This window comes from Rhinoraja longicauda, chromosome 4 (assembly GCF_053455715.1).
Source record: "Rhinoraja longicauda isolate Sanriku21f chromosome 4, sRhiLon1.1, whole genome shotgun sequence".
Taxonomy (NCBI): domain Eukaryota; kingdom Metazoa; phylum Chordata; class Chondrichthyes; order Rajiformes; family Arhynchobatidae; genus Rhinoraja; species Rhinoraja longicauda.
The window spans coordinates 65,185,020-65,201,431 of NC_135956.1; the positions used below are offsets into that span (position 1 = coordinate 65,185,020).

The 16,412-nt window shown below is 44.8% G+C and overlaps 1 protein-coding gene across 1 annotated transcript in view; it reads right to left on the reverse strand.

Annotated features, from left to right (window-relative positions):
• The window catches only part of LOC144593027 (regulator of G-protein signaling 22-like), a 69,606-nt gene that overhangs the window by 51,228 nt on the left and 1,966 nt on the right, over positions 1-16,412 (reverse strand). The window contains exons 3-7 of the mRNA XM_078398441.1: positions 14,415-14,477; positions 10,855-11,076; positions 8,008-8,093; positions 6,933-6,998; positions 5,144-5,231 (exon numbers count right to left, since the gene is read on the reverse strand). Coding sequence (XP_078254567.1) covers positions 5,144-5,231; positions 6,933-6,998; positions 8,008-8,093; positions 10,855-11,076; positions 14,415-14,477 — 525 coding nt within the window. The remainder of the gene's footprint in view (positions 1-5,143; positions 5,232-6,932; positions 6,999-8,007; positions 8,094-10,854; positions 11,077-14,414; positions 14,478-16,412) is intronic.

Sequence of the window (16,412 nt, forward strand, 5' to 3'; positions counted from 1 at the left end):
CGGTAGCCCCATCCGCACTTACGGTAAAAGGGCTATGTCCCTGTTCTTCGAGTCCAGGACCTACCGTTGGGATTTCATCGTTGCGGATGTGGGCCAGGCCATTTTGGGTGCGGATTTCCTATGGGCGTTTTTGTTGGTCGTAGACGTCCGCAGGAGGGGCCTGCAGCCCTCGGCTAGCGTACGGCCCCGAGGTACGGGGCCTGCGGCCCCTCCAAGCGCCGCCCCACCCAGTTCAGCGATCCAGGCCATTACCACGGCCCCCGGTCAGTTCGATGCGGTCCTAGCGGACTTCCCGCAGCTCCTCGTTCAGCGGTTCGATGCACCTTCCGAGAAGCATGGGGTCGTGCATTTCATTCCGACCGAGGGGCCGCCGGTTTTTGCCCGGGCACGGCGCCTCCCACCCGACAAGCTGGCCATGGCTCGAGAGGAGTTCCTGAACTTGGAGAGGCTGGGAATTGTTCGGCCTTCGAGTAGTCCGTGGGCCTACCCCTTGCATATGGTTTCCAAAGCATCTGGGGGGTGGAGACCATGTGGGGATTTCCGACGACTTAACGCGGCAACACGGCCGGACCGCTACCCGATTCCGCACATACAGGACTTCTCAGCCAACCTGGAGGGGGCTACAATTTTTTCTAAGATCGATTTGGTGCGGGGATATCATCAGATCCCGGTCCATCCGCCGGACATTCCAAAGACGGCTACCATTACTCCGTTCGGGTTGTTTGAGTGGTTGCGCATGCCTTTCGGCCTTAAAAACGCAGCTCAGGCATTCCAGCGTCTGATGGACCGTGTGGGTTGAGGTTTGCCGTTCGTGTTTATTTACCTCGATGACATATTGATTGCCAGCCGTTCGGTCCAGGATCACGTAGTCCACCTCCGCACTGTATTCCAGAGGCTGCAAGACCACGGCCTGATTCTCCATCCGTCCAAATGCCAATTTGGCCTGTCGGCGGTAGATGTTTTGGGTCACCGGGTTACACCGGCCGGTGCCATTCCTTTGTCAGCTAAGGTGGACGCGGTCCGCTCTTTTCCACGCCCTACGACCATCAAGGGTTTGCAGGAATTCGTGGGCATGGTGAACTTTTATCACCGGTTCGTGCCTGCAGCAGCTCGGGTCATGCGCCCCCTTTTTCAATGCCTCGCGGGTAACCCCGCTGAGTTGGTATGGTCCGCAGCTGCAGAGACGGCTTTTGTCGCGGTCAAACAGGCCCTCGCCAACGCCACCATGCTGGTGCACCCGCACTCCTCCGCCCCCACAGCTCTGACGGTGGACGCCCCAGACGTGGCGGTGGGTGGGGTTAAGGAGCAGCAGGTCGAAGGTCGCTGGCAGCACCTGGCGTTTTTCAGCCGGCAGCTCTCGCGAGCCGAGCTCAAATATAGTGCGTTTGATAGGGAGCTCCTGCCCCTCTATTTAACAGTCCGCCACTTCCGTTAATTTTTGGAAGGCCGCTCTTTTGTGGCCTGCATGGATCACAAACCTCTGACATTCGCTTTTGCTAAGGTTTCTGATCCAGGCACGGCTTGCCAGCAGTGGCACCTCACCCTGATTTCAGAGTTTACCACCGATGTCCGTCATATTGCGGGTAGGCTTATTGCTGTTGCTGATGCCCTGTCCCGGCCGGCCATTCCCTCCATAGCTGTGGTAGGCGGACAGGTGGATTTCCAGGAGCTAGCGGAGGCTCAGCGCCTGGAAGGAACTGCCGCGGTGTACGCCTCCACAGCCTCGGGACTGCGTTTGGAACAGGTTGCGTGTGGCCCCACAGGTACCAAGTTGTGGTGTGACGTTTTCCTTCCACGCCCTCGCCCGGTGGTGCCTGCTGCCCTGCGGCGTAAGGTTTTTGAGGCCACTCATGGCCTGGCACATCCGTCCATCAGGGCGACTTCAGCCATGGTGGCTGCCCGGTTTGTCTGGCAAGGCCTGCGGAAGCAGGTGGCAGCCTGGGCACGTGCCTGCATTCCGTGCCAGACCTCCAAAGTTCATCGCCATGTCCAGCCCCCATACCAGAGATTGGAGGTTCCCCCCGTCCGTTTTTTCCACATCCATGTGGATTTGGTGGGTCCATTGCCCTATTCTAGGGGTTATACTCATCTGCTGACGGTGGTTGATCGGTTTACACGTTGGCCGGAGGCGCTCCTGTTGTCGGACACCTCGGCGGCCTTCTGTGCATGGGCCCTGGCGTTGCATTGGGTGGCCCGTTTCGGCGTCCCGGCTATCATCACCACGGATCGGGGGCCCAGTTCACCTCGTCCCTCTGGGCCGCGCTGGCACAGCTGTATGGGTCTCGCTTACAGCAGACCACCGCCTATCATCCCCAGGCCAACGGGATGGTTGAGCGCTTCCATCGGCAGCTGAAGGCGTCCCTCTGTGCTCGCCTGACCGGCCACGATTGGGCTGACCAGCTGCCTTGGGTCCTCCTCGGCATTCGTACGGCCCCAAAGGCTGAGCTAGGCACATCCTCGGCCGAGCTCGTTTACGGGTCGCCCCTGCGGGTGCCGGATAAAATTCTCCCTTCCGCTCCCGCCTTGCCGCCGTCGGTCACGTCGGTTTTGGGTTCCCTCCGGGCGCGGGTGGGTTCTCTGGCTCCAGCCCCGACCTCCAGGCACGGATGCACGGCAGTCCACGTCCCGTCGGACTTGCGGGACTGCGATTACGTGTTCCTTCGGAAAGATTCCCACCGCCCCCCTCTTCGGCCGGTTTATCAGGGCCCGTTCCAGGTGCTTAAAAGAGGGGCTGTCACCTTCACCTTGCAGGTGGGAAATTGCCAGGAGCTCGTTTCGGTATCCCGGCTCAAGCCGGCCCATTTGGACCAGGACCTGCCCGTGTCGGTGGCTCAGCCTCCGCGCCGGGGCCGGCCTGTGGCCGCCCCATTGGTCCCGCCAGCGGCGCCCTGTTTGCCACCTCTCGGCCCCCCGCCGCCTATGGTTGAGCCCGGGCCGCCGTTGCCGATCAAGCGCTCTCCGTCACCTACACCCTCCGCTCCCGTGGCCCCTCCATCACCTCTAGCGGCGGCGCCCTCCCCGCCTCCTGTCACATTGGCGGTGTCGGCTTCCCCCCTCCGTACGCGTTCAGGGAGGTATGGTTTCGAGGGTTCTGGGGGGGGGGTCATGTAGGGACATACGGATTGGCCAGGTAGTCTAGAACCCTCGGATTGGTTTACGGATCATGAGGTGCGGGAGCGCGAGGTATTTGAGTGCCTGGCGCCAAACTCGGGTTAAAGATTAGATTAGCGAGCGAAGTTAGTGTGTGTCCAAAAGTAAGTGCGTTGCGTTTGTCACGGGTTTTATCGACAATAAAGTCTTTGGATAATATCGCTCATGTGGACTCACTACAATGGCTGATCTGACCGTAACTTCAACTCCACAGTTCCATTAAGTCACTTTAAGTTTTCATGCCCTTGCTTTTCAAACTTCTATCCATTGTGGCTGAAAATATTCAAAAATACCATTTCCACTATCCTTTGAGGATGAGAATTCCAAGGGCTCATAACCCTCTGAGAAAAAAATACACCTCCTTGTCTTAAATGGGTGACCTCTTTTTAAAACAGTGAGACCTGGTTACTCGTTCTCCCAGATCCTCATTTGATCCACCCAGTAAATCCACCCGGCAAAGCCCCGTTTCATAAATGTTTCAATCAAAACACCCCACAGTCATTAAGTCATACAGCATGGAAACAGGTTCTCCGGTTCAAATTGCCCACACTGACCAAGATGATGCAAGACCACTGAGGAAAAGCAGCAAAGCAGAGAGGCAAGTTTCAGATCATGTACATTATATTTGGATTAATTGAATCAACTTAAATAAAATTTAATAAGTGTTTCAAAGTGTTTAAAAAAAAATTATTACATAATAATATTTAATTAGAGTTTAGTATGTTATTAAAACATGTTTCTGATTTGTTTGCAGATAGCAGAGATAATCACAATCTTTAAGCTGTTCGACAACTTTGACAGCCATTTCAGCCTGGGAGGCTTGCCTTAACTAGCTATGAAGGCAATTTCTATGGGATTTACAACTGGGATGTTAATCAGGTAAGCCATCACCTTGGTCAGGAAGCTGCTATGGGAAGGTCTCCTCCAGGTACAGACCTATAGGCCGAGAGAGCGCAAACATGGGCAACTTACCAATCCCAGGATATTCCAAGCTGTTAATACTCATTTCATTTAATTCCTCATTTCTACCAGAGACCAATTTCATCCTCAGGTTTCATTAACCTATCTTTGCATTTGGACTAAGTTGAATTGTGTAATAGAATGATGCTTTCTACAGTTTTATTGTGGACATGCATACCATGAAAGGCCGAAGACAGCCTCCTGTTCATGAGCAATACTCAAACATGGTTCATTAATGTTTGTCAGTTGTCAATCTAAAACTCTCATCAGAGTTGTGCTTTGAATGTTTGAACTGATGGAACAAAGGCTCATTCTAGCTGCATCTCTGACTCTCAGTAGTCTTTGATACCCACAATTTTTTAATCATGCAATATCTTGACAACTGCAGCTTTAAGAAACATAGAAACATAGAAAATAGGTGCAGGAGGAGGCCATTTGGCCCTTCGAGCCAGCACCGCCATTCATTGTGATCATGGCTGATCATCCACAATCATTAACCTGTACCTGCCTTCTCCCCATGTCCCTAAATTTCGCTAGCCCCGAGAGCTCTATCTAACTCTCTTTTAAATTCATCCAGTGAATTGACCTCCACTGCCTTCTGTGGCAGAGAATTCCACAAATTCACAACTCTCTGGGTGAAAAAGTTTCTTCTCACGTCAGTTTTAAATGGCCTCCCCTTTATTCTTAGACTGTGCCCCCTGGTTCTGTGCCCCCATCATTGGGAACATTTTTTCCTGCATCGAGCTTGTCCAGTCCTTTTATAATTGTATATGTCTCTATAAGATCCCCTCTCATCCTTCTAAACTCCAGTGAATACAAGCCCAGTCTTTCCAATTTTTTAATTTATTTGGATAATGCATTTGAACTAAGTATCTTTATATCAAGCCATTCTTAATATGAAGTCATATTCATGGAACATTTTGCATGAAACTTATGATAATCAAGGTAAAATATGATCCAAGTATCTTACCAGACATGCTCAGTTTAATTGCGTTGAAAGGTCCTGAAGGAATTAAAGATGAACTCATTCTACCTGTACTTCTACGGTCAGATTTAACCACCTTCGTTGTAGTTTCTTCATTTGCTTCTGTGAACAATGCTTTAACTTGGGTAACAGAAGCCTAAGGAGACATTTTTTTTAAATTTGCGCTTATTATGAATATATAATCCCACTGAAACTGATTTCAACTTGAATTTCTATTAAAGTAAAGTAATCCCATTGTAACTATTGAAACTGTGTTAACAGTCTGTTAACATCAGCTGGCAACGGTTCCTGAAAACATGGCTGTTCTAGACAAGATACGAGTTTTGGATCTATCATGTGGTTTAAGATTCAAGGTGCCTTGACAAACATGACAATCATGATGAGACCAATTCAATTAGTTGGGGTAAAATTTACCTGAACACCCACATTAAGGGATATTCAGTTTCTCCATTTCCCAGTGGACAACCTAATGTTCCCCCATAATAAAGTCTATCTGATGCTTTCTTATCATATGAACTTTACTGTTCATATTCATTGAGACCACAATGTCCTCCTCACAGCTCAATTTTCCTTTATGGTATCTTAGAGCTATAGAGTGATACTGTGTGGAAACAGACCCTTCGGCCCTACTTGCCCACACTGGCCAACGATGCCACAGCTACACTAGTCCCACTTGCCTGTGCTTGGTCCATATCCCTCTAAACCTGTCCTATCCAAGTACTTGTCTAACTGTTTCTTAAACGATGGGATAGTCCCAGCCTCAACAACCTCCTCTGGCAGCTTGTTCCATACACCCACCACCCTTGATGTGAAAAAGTTACCCCTCGGATTCCTATTAAATCTTTTCCCCTTCACCTTGAACCTATGTCCTCGATTCCCCTACTCTGGGCAAGAGACTCTGTGCATCTATCCGATCTATTCCTCTCATGATTTTGTACACTATCTTAAAACAGGACACTTTTTAATCTGTTTCTTCACCTATCCATAATATGTATTTGAGTCCCAAGCATTGCACTTTGCAGTCCTTCACTGGTTTACAGCCTGTCATACTAGAAACTGCACACACACTCATTCAAAATTTTCATTCTTGTTTTTGTCTACATTATCATATAACCCCCTGATTCATTAATCTTCATTTTATGTATCAACATTTAATTTGGTACTTTATTGAATAACTTTTTAAAACCTACTCTATTAACATATCCTCAGTAAATTCTAAAAGCTGTCCAAAGTTTATTTTTCATAAGATCATGCTCCACTACAACTATAGGTGGAGACAGGAAGATAGAGGGAGATCTGGGAAGGAGGAGGGGAAGAGAGGGACAGAGGAACTATCTAAAGTTGGAGAAGTCGATGTTCATACCACTGGGCTGCAAACTGCCCAGGCGAAATATGAGGTGATGTTCCTCCAATTTCCGGTGGGCCTCACTATGGCACTGGAGAAGGCCCATGACAGAAAGGTCAGACTGGGAATTGGAGGGGGAGTTGAAGTGCTCGGCTTGACAATCATTTGCTATTTTGTGCAATCACTTCTCTCGGAAGAACATTACAGAATGCTGGTTGTTCAGTTGATAGACTCGGTCAATGAAATATAACCCCATCTCTTTGTCACTAGATTAGTGTCTCTCATTTTTTCTTCTGCTAATGGTACTACATTTCAGTTATGGTTTCAATAAGCTTAGCAATGGAGGAAGACATAAGTGTTTCTGCACACTGATGTCATATCAGTTTAGTCTTTACCTCTCCAAGACAGATATATAGCTTATTCATCAAGTCTTCAGAGTTGTCTACAATTTTAGGGGCAGGTGCTTCTTTTTTAATATGCCATGGAACATACGATTGGTCTACTTGTGGCATCCCAGGGCCAGTTTTGCATTCCAATTGAGACAGCAGTTTTGCAAGTCTGCAATTAATAACAGAAACAATCCTTGGTGTTGATATGACTAAGCACATTTTCTTTTTTCGTAAATACCACACTGTATAACAATCATTTTTTTTACAATGCAAGTAAAAATAACAATGACATTTAATCTAATAAAATACATCACACCACATGAGGTGACAAGATATCAAACAATACTGCGTTTTGAAGACTCGGTCAATGAAATATAACCCCATCTCTCCTCAGAGGTGCAACTTGAAGGAAAGCAGAGATGGCTTTGAATCCCTGGTCTTGTTTGTCAGCATATGGAAGCTAGAATACGTATGAGGAATAAAACTGGCAAAGCTATTGCTTGAGGCTGAAAGATTACTTTCCTCAAACTTTCTCAGAGGTGGCCAAATTCTCAATGCAACATTACATTTTCAATGTATTACACTTGTTTTTTTCTTGAAAAAAAATAGACTTTTTTAGAAAAATATCAGAGGTACAATTACGTTTGAACACAAATACAATTGTTTAGAGAATAATGTCAGCAGCCTGTCCGCGAGCAAATATTATTGTTATATTTTAAAAAGGAAGAAAAAGTTTATGGAACAGTAATTGAGTAATTGAAATACTAACTCAAGTAGAAAAAACATGTAGAAACTGAAATTATAAAGAATAATCAGATCGAATTTCACAGATTAATAGAAAAATTACAGCATGGTAGGAGAGGCCATTTGGTCCAGCAAGTCCTGTCCCCATCTCCTGCCCCAGCCCTGCAATCCTCTCCCTTTCAGTGGCTCCAGATGTGGATGGACATTTGAAAGATAATAATTTTCTGTGCTACAAGGAAAGTGAGTGAGAACGGGACAGATGGGAATGCGCTAATAGGCGCTACCATGATCTTGATGGGTTGAATGACTTCCCTCTCGGCTAGAATAATTCTATGGTATTATTACTTCAAGTTTATATACAATATATTTACCACGTTGGAAACAAAGTTAAATATTAACACAATAAAGAAAACAAAAGTTCTTTGAGCAGTCACCTGTACTCAAAATAACAGTCACTCTTAAGGAATGCTGGGAGTCTTTCACCTTTTATCCATGCAACACCCTGCTCCCGATCCAAGCACTGAAATTGAAAAACATAACATGTTGGTTAACATATTGATTTTCTTTATCACATTATCACGTTACATACAAATGAAAGAATAGATTTAATTAAAACCCCAAGGAAGGTGTGAAGAAATGTCCACTAAACCACTGCAAAGATCTTCAGTTATCGATAGATTTAATGGGCTTTATCTTCAGTCTGAAGAAGGGTCTCGACCCGAAACGTCACCCATTCATTCTCTCCTGAGATGCTGCCTGACCTGCTGAGTTACTCCAGTATTTTGTGATACCTTCATTTGTACCAGCAACTGCAGTTATTTTCCTACACCTTTAATAGGCTTTAAATACATTTACAGCCGCCAACCAGTGGGTTAGCACCTTATGCAACTTCTAACGAAAAATCAAAAACTTACACCATTTGAACACAATTTCAGTAATTTTAGAAATAGCTTTATATTGAAAGTTATCTTTTAATCCTCACTTACGAATTTAACCCTTTAACCAACGCTTTGTGTGAATGATCCAGAAATGTGCTCATTATTCACAAATTCAGAACTCCAAAATAAAGCGAGAAACATGATTTTTGAAGTTTGATGTGTCTGCTACCCCAACATAATGGGACAGGGTGGTGAAGAAGTGGCAGCATGAACTTAGAAGTTCTAGGCAACAATTTTAATTCAATTTATCTAATTGAATTTACCAGTTAAAACACCAGGATAATTCACTTTCTGGGACACTGCCAGAATTATGCAATAAACCGGTAGGACTCACACAAAGCCATCAAAATTCTTGCTCACAATTTCACATTATCTGCCAAGGCATTCCACTAATGACACTCTATTGTTGAGCTAGGAAATTCAAAATCTAGACATCATGGGAACAAGGCAGGTGATTTATGACTGGTGCAATTATGCTAAATGGAACAAATTAAAAGTGCACATTACAGTGCATTCAGAAAGTATTCAGACCCCTTCACGTTTTCCACATTTTGTTACGTTACAGCCTTATTTTTAAATTGATTAAATTCTTTTTTTTATCATCAATCTGCACACAATACCCCAGAATGAAGAAGCGAAAACAGGCATTTAGAATTTTTTGCAAAGTAATTAAAAAGAAATAACTGAAACATTTACATAAGTATTCAGCCCCTTTGTTATGACACTCAAAATTGAGTGTAGATTCATCCTGTTTCCATTGACTATACTTGAGATGTTTCTACAACTTGATTGGAGTCCACCAGTGGTAAATTAAATTGGACATGATTTGGAAACGCACACACCTGTCTATATAAGGTCCCACAGTTGACAGTGCATGCAAGTGCAAAAACTAAGCCATGAAGATGAAGGAATTGTTCGTAAACCTCCGAGACAGGATTGCGTCGACACACAGATCTGGGGAAGTGTATAAAACAATTTCTGCAGCATTGCAGGTGCCGAAGAGCACAGTGGCCTCCGTCATTCTTAAATGGAAGAACTTTGGAACCACCAGGATTCTTCATAGAGCTGGCCGACTGGCCAAACTGAGAAATCGGGGAGAAGGGCCGTGGTCAGGGAGGTGACCGAACCCGATCGTCACTCTGAGAGAGCTCCACAGAGTTCCTCTGTGCAGATGGGACAACCTTCCAGAAGGACAACTATATATGCAGCACTCCATCAATCAGGCCTTTATGGTAGACGGAAGCCACTCCTCAGTAAAAAGCACATGACAGCTCGCTTGGAGTTTGCCAAAAGGCACCTAAAGGACTCTCAGACCATGAGAAACAAGATTCTCTGGTCTGATGAAACCAAGATTGAACTCTTTGGCCTGAATGCCTGGAGGAAACCAGGCACCGCTCATCACCTGGCCAATACCATACCTACGGTGAAGCATGGTGGTGGCAGCATCATGCTGTAGGGATGTTTTTCAGCGGGAGGAACTGGGAGACTAGTCAGGAATGAGGGAAAGATGAACGGAGCAAAGTACAGTGAGATCCTCGATGAAAGCCTGCACCAGAGCGTTCTAGACCTCAGACTGGGGTGGAGGTTCCCCTTCCAACAGGACAACGAACCCTAAGCACGCAGCCAAGACAACACAGGAGTGGCTTCGTGACAAGTCTGTGAATGTCCTTGAGTGACCCAGCAAGAGCCCGGACTTGAACCCGATCAAACATCTCTGGAGGGACCTGAAAATAACTGTGCATCGATGCTCCCCATCCAACCTGACAGAGCTTGAGAGGATCTGTGGAGAAGAATGGGAGAAATTACCCAAATACAGGTGTGCCAAGCTTGTAGCGTCATACCCAAGAAGACGAGGCTGTAATTGCTGCCAAAGGTGCCACAACAAAGTACTGAGTAAAGGGTCTGAATACTTGTGTAAATGTGATATTTCAGTTATTTATTTTTAATTACTTTGCAAAAATTTCTAAACACCTGTTTTCACTTTTTTTATTATGGGATATTGTGTGTAGATCGATGATTTAAAAAAAAAGAATGTAATCCATTTAAAAATGAGGCTGTAACGTAACAAAATGTGGAAAAGGTGAAGGGGTCTGAATACTTTCTGAATGCACTGTATATACTACAACTAAAGTTAGATTTAATCCAGCATCTGCAGTTCCTTCCTACACAGCTAAAGTTGAAATGTCTAACATGTATTATATCAGTATCAATTTTTAAAAAAAATATGGGCCATTTACAGTGATTTTTGTTTCAATTGAGATTTCTGCAAATATTGTCATTCTTGTGTTTACTCGTCGCTGGATATATTCAAAAGCATAATTATATCATGGATCATCGACCAACCTGCACAATGAATTTGTCATCAAATTTTTTATCCTGAGCAGTGATATTCTTTTCAAATTTAGGATCCTGCTGCTTTGGTTTGCCTGTCACATTGTAGATAGGGTCAATAGGTTTGTAAGCCCGCACCAAACCTTTCAGCTGCTTCAAAAGATTTTTCTCAGCACTGTCAAATATTTCAAAATGCTGCCTTTCTTTGTTATACCAAATTTGTGTTGGAAAACTCTAAAACAAAAAGAGAATGAATGTTTAAATATGCAAAAATAGAACTTTTATTCATCCATACAGGGTGCCAATTCACTTGGATTGATTTGGAGTCCTTGTGAATTGTAAAATATCATCAGCGCATTGGAAATAAGAATGCATTGTTTGATAACATAAAATATTGCTTATTAACTTGAAAAATATTTGAGAAAGGGGAAACATGTTTTGACTCGGTTAAAGATAGAATGCCATGTATGAATCCACAAGAAATGTATCCAACTGAAGCTGAGCAAAGTGTTTTCAAGGATACACTAATTCATTCTTCTCTCTGACTCTTTGGTGTTGCTGTGTTATGATGACTTAAGGCCCTGTCCCAGTTAGGCGTTTTTAAAGGCGACTGTCAAAGTCGTAGCAGGTCGCCGAAAAAACGGTGACTGGACCCCCCCACGACAATGTCTACGACAAGCTGCAACAACCTACCACCTAGTCAACGTCAAGCTACAGCAAGCTACTGAAAACCGGCGACCCAATCGTCGCAAGTAGAATGTCCACCTATGACTGCACCTACGACAACCTACAACCACAGAGGCGACAACCTACAACAACCGAAGTCAACCTACGCCCACCCGCGACAAGCTAGGACAAGCTATGACCCTGAAGACTATTGAAGACACTTCACGTTTCACCCACTTTCCCTATAAAAGGGGTGTATGGTAGGGTTTCCAATCATTCTGCATCATGACTATTTGAAAGTGATGCCATGAGAAACTACTCTGAAATACAATAACTTCATACATCAATTTTCCGTCAAAATGTCAAGAATTTCCTTTATTGATATACAAACAACAAAAAATTAAAAGGTTGATAAGAACATACAACAGTGGATGATCAGATCAAGTCCACACTTGGAATTCGCGGAAGTCAGCACCGGCGACAACCTTAATCACCTGATGACAACCTACTTCACCTGGTGACAACCTACGACAGCGCCCACGTCAGGAGACGTCAAGCTACGCTTATTGGCGTCAAACCAACAGTCGCCAAAAAATTTCATACCTTCACAAAATCCAGCGATGACCAGAAAAACGCTACGACTCTTTGGAGACTACTCACGACACCCCGACGACCGTGCGGCGACAGTCTAATCGGCTGTAGTCGCCTAAAAAGTCGCCGAACTGGGACAGGGCCTTTACACATTGCATTTTAAGAGCATTTAAATGTTAACTGTCCAACCTATTTCTATCATGGACCAATAGAGTTTTTAGTACAAACGAGATGCCTATCAACTTGCTGGAGCAGAACAAATACACGTCTTATTTAATAAAAATGGCGTGCAAAGAAATACATCAGAGTATTGATGTCAGCCTTGAGCTAAGAAAGTATAACTTAATAATAATATAATAATAATAATATTCATTTATTGTCATTGCAACGAGTACAACGAAATTAAAAAATAGCCAATCCTGACGGTGCGTACAAACATATATGCAATAAATGCAAAAACAAATAAATACATAAATACAATTAAATACAATTATATTAAGTACAAGATTTTTTAACGGTGTTGCCTAGTGCAAAGGTAGTGTTCAGTTCTCGTATGGCCCTGGGGTAAAAACTGTTCTTAAGTCTGTTTGTTCGGGATTTGATCGACCTGAAACGTCGACCAGAGGGCAGATGAACAAACAGACGGTGGCCGGGGTGGGATGGATCTTTTATTATTTTGCCTGCTCTACTGAGGCAGCGTAGTCTGAACAGGTGCTCCAGGGAGGGCAGTGAGCAGCCGATGATCTTCTGGGCCGTCGTGATGACCCTCTGAAGGGCCTTCCTGTCCTTTTCTGAGCAGCTGGCATACCATGTGGTTATACAGTATGCCAGCACACTCTCGATGGAGCAGCGATAGAAGGACAACATGAGCTTCTCCTGCAGGTTGGTTTTCCTGAGGATCCTCAGGAAGTGGAGTCTCTGCTGTGCCTTCTTTACTGTGGTGATGGTGTTGGTAGACCAGGTAAGATCCTCTGCGATGTGCATACCCAGGAACCTGAAAGCTGGTACCCTTTCCACACAGACCCCATTGATGTAGAGTGGGTCGTAATCTCCACTGGTTTTTCTAAAGTCAATTATAAGTTCCTTTGTTTTGGAGGAGTTCAGGACCAGATTGTTCACTGAACACCATGCTGCCAGCCTTTGGATTTCATCCCTATAGGCTGTCTCATCTCCTTCTGAGATGAGTCCAACCACAGTCGTGTCATCCGCGAACTTGATGATGGTGTTGGTGGGATGGGTGGGGGCGCAGTCGTGAGTGTAGAGGGAGTAAAGGATGGGGCTCAACACACAGCCCTGTGGTGAACCGGTGCTCAGTGTAATGGTGGAGGAGAGGTGAGGGCCTATTTTGACGGTCTGGGGGCGGTTGGTCAGGAAGCCCTTGATCCATTGGCAGATGGTTTGGGAAAATCCAAGGTCGGAAAGTTTGGTGACCAGTCTGCTCGGGATGACCGTGTTAAAGGCAGAGCTGAAGTCGAGGAAGAGCATCCTCACATAGCTCCCCTGGTATTCAAGGTGGGTCAGTGCAGTGTGAAGAGCAGTGTCGATGGCATCCCCTGTAGACCTATTTGCTCTGTAGGCAAACTGGTGTGGGTCGAAGGTGGGTGGGAGGCTGGCTTTGATGTGCTGCAGGACCAGTCTCTCGAAGCACTTTGTGATGACCGGTGTGAGTGCTACCGGACGGTAGTCGTTAAGACCGCTGATGACAGACTTTTTCGGCAGTGGGATGATTGTGGCGGACTTCAGGCAGGGAGGGATGGTGGATGTTAAAAGGGACTTAGTGGCAATGGTAGTAAACATGGGAGAACATAGAACAGTACAGCACAGGAACGGGGCCTTCGGCCCACCATGTTTGTGCTGAACATGATGCATGGTTAAATGGATCTTATCTGCCTGTGCAAGATCCATTTTCCTCTCTTCCCTGCACTCCCATGTGCTACCTAAAAGCATTTTAAACACCATTATCATATCTGCCTTCACCACAACTCTTGGGGATGTGAGGAGGGATCCTTTAGTTAGACAGAAAGATGATGGTTAGTAACCCAATATTTAAAGAACAATTACATCAGGGACTAAACAATTATAAATGCTGAGATGAAAGATTGTCTTTATTTCAAGTCCATACCAAAATGCTTTGACTTTTTTTGGAATCCAGAAAAACACATTGTACATTTACAATATATTTTGAGTTGAACTATTATCATAACTTTCTTATTGAAATTAAGTAATCCTTTATGTGCATATATTATATTTCTGACAATCAGCTCAAAATAAAAAGCACAATACCATCACTATCATTTTGGCAAGTTATCACTTACCAGGAGACTGAGAAATGTATTGAAATAGTCCACAAGTAAATCATCTAATACCAAGTAGTCCTCCTAGAAGTGACAATAAGAAGAATTAGTAAAATAAAGTATATATCGCAGCAAAGAAAGAACAAAGATTTAGTGAAATCTGTTATTGGTCTCCCACCATGAATGAGTCATTTTTCAATTGAGACATATGATGACATCCTCATTATTGCAAAGCAGCAAATCAGGTTGAAGAATTCTGATGAACAACAATCAGGAACATGCACATGAGATTAATGAGACACTGAATTATCATAAATTTAAGAGGCATAGTAGTGTCTAAGTCAGATTACAAGAGTAACAACCGGAGTCTGTACGATTCACTCAAAACTCATGTTTAAATCAGATATGTTTAAAAAAGGGTAGTGCCAATAACAAACTGGTAACTGTGACGTTGTATTTTCTTGGTATGGGATCAGTCTATGATTTTGTGTGATCCTGAATTGGGACTGTCACAATATGACATTTTGTGTTTCTGACACGACAGTTGCTCTGTGATGGTTTGATCCTTATCAGGGCCGGATTAACATAGTAGCAAAAGTAGCATTTGCTACGAGCCCCGCACTAGCTTAATCCGGCCCTGATCCTTATACAGATCTGTCACCTTTACAAAAACCCATCTGGTTCCCTAATTACTTTATGGTTGAACAACTACCTACACAAGCAAGCATTCAGCCTCACACCTCTTGGATTTAAATTCCATTAGCCATTCTTCAGCCCACTTGCCCACCTGATCAAGATCACACTGTGATTCTTGAGAACCATCTTCTCTGCCTATGATACCTTCTATTTCAGTATCATCTGCAAGCTTACCAATCATGCCTCGTACATTCCCTTATAAATGGTTGACATTTTATGACAAATAGTAAAGGCCCAACATCAATCTCTGAGGCACAACACAAGTTACAGGCCTCCAGTCCAAAACACAACCTTGCACCACCATCCTCTGCTTCCTACAATGAAGCCAATTCCGTATCCTGTTCATTTGCTCTGATTTCCAAGCAATCTCACCTTACAGAGCGGCCTACTTATTCAAGGTGGTCTTCCTGAGATACATATAGAACATGTTTACGATCCCGACCTCAACAACTTTCTTAATCATTTATTTTAAAAAATAAAACAAAATCATGGGACACGTTATCTCAGAAACAAACACCAAGCTGACTATCCCCAGTGTACCCCTGTCTTTTCAGTTGCTCTCCCTCAGAATCCTTTCCTGTATCTTCCCTATCACAGTTGTTAGGCTTACTGGTCTAATTTTTATTTTTTGCAGCTCTTCTTAAATAGAGGCACTTCAGTTATCCAATGATGCTTCATAAATCAGCCAAGATTCCTGCATTTTTTTCTCTAGCTTTTCACTGTGTCCTTGAATATTTCTGATCAGGCTTTCCAAAGTTGCTATTGTGACTCTTTATATATGCTTGTGGCACGCTGAAAAAGCTCGAAATAAAGGCGAGGAGCCGGGTATATCGGAAACGATATGTTTAATACTTCTCTAGACCAGTCGAGTCTGTCAGAGAGCAATCGCGCTTAAAACCCCGTCCTTTATACCCGTAGCTAAGGGCCGCCCTCCTGGACCGGTCCATTCCCGTGCCTAGGGGTCGGTAGTGGTATGGCCCGACCCTTGGGAGCCGCCACAGGATCCTCCCCCGGAACCAGAGGCACGAAACGCACTGGCGGTCGCACATCCCGACCGGACGGCGTGCGGAAATCGGCCGACAGAGGGGCCGGCGGAGGCACAGTTGGAGGGACAGGTGGTGGGACAAGTGGAGAGACCCGCAAAGGGGGGCGTCCTCGCGGCTGAGGCTGGGCAATCCGGGCGATGTCCAAGTGCGCCGGCTTTAAGCGGTCAATTGACACGGCTCTGATTTGGCTCTGGCTGTCCAGACTAACAAACTGCAGTACATTTGAAAAAAATTGAAGATAATCTAATTCCACGGAAATCTACTTGAAAAAATAACG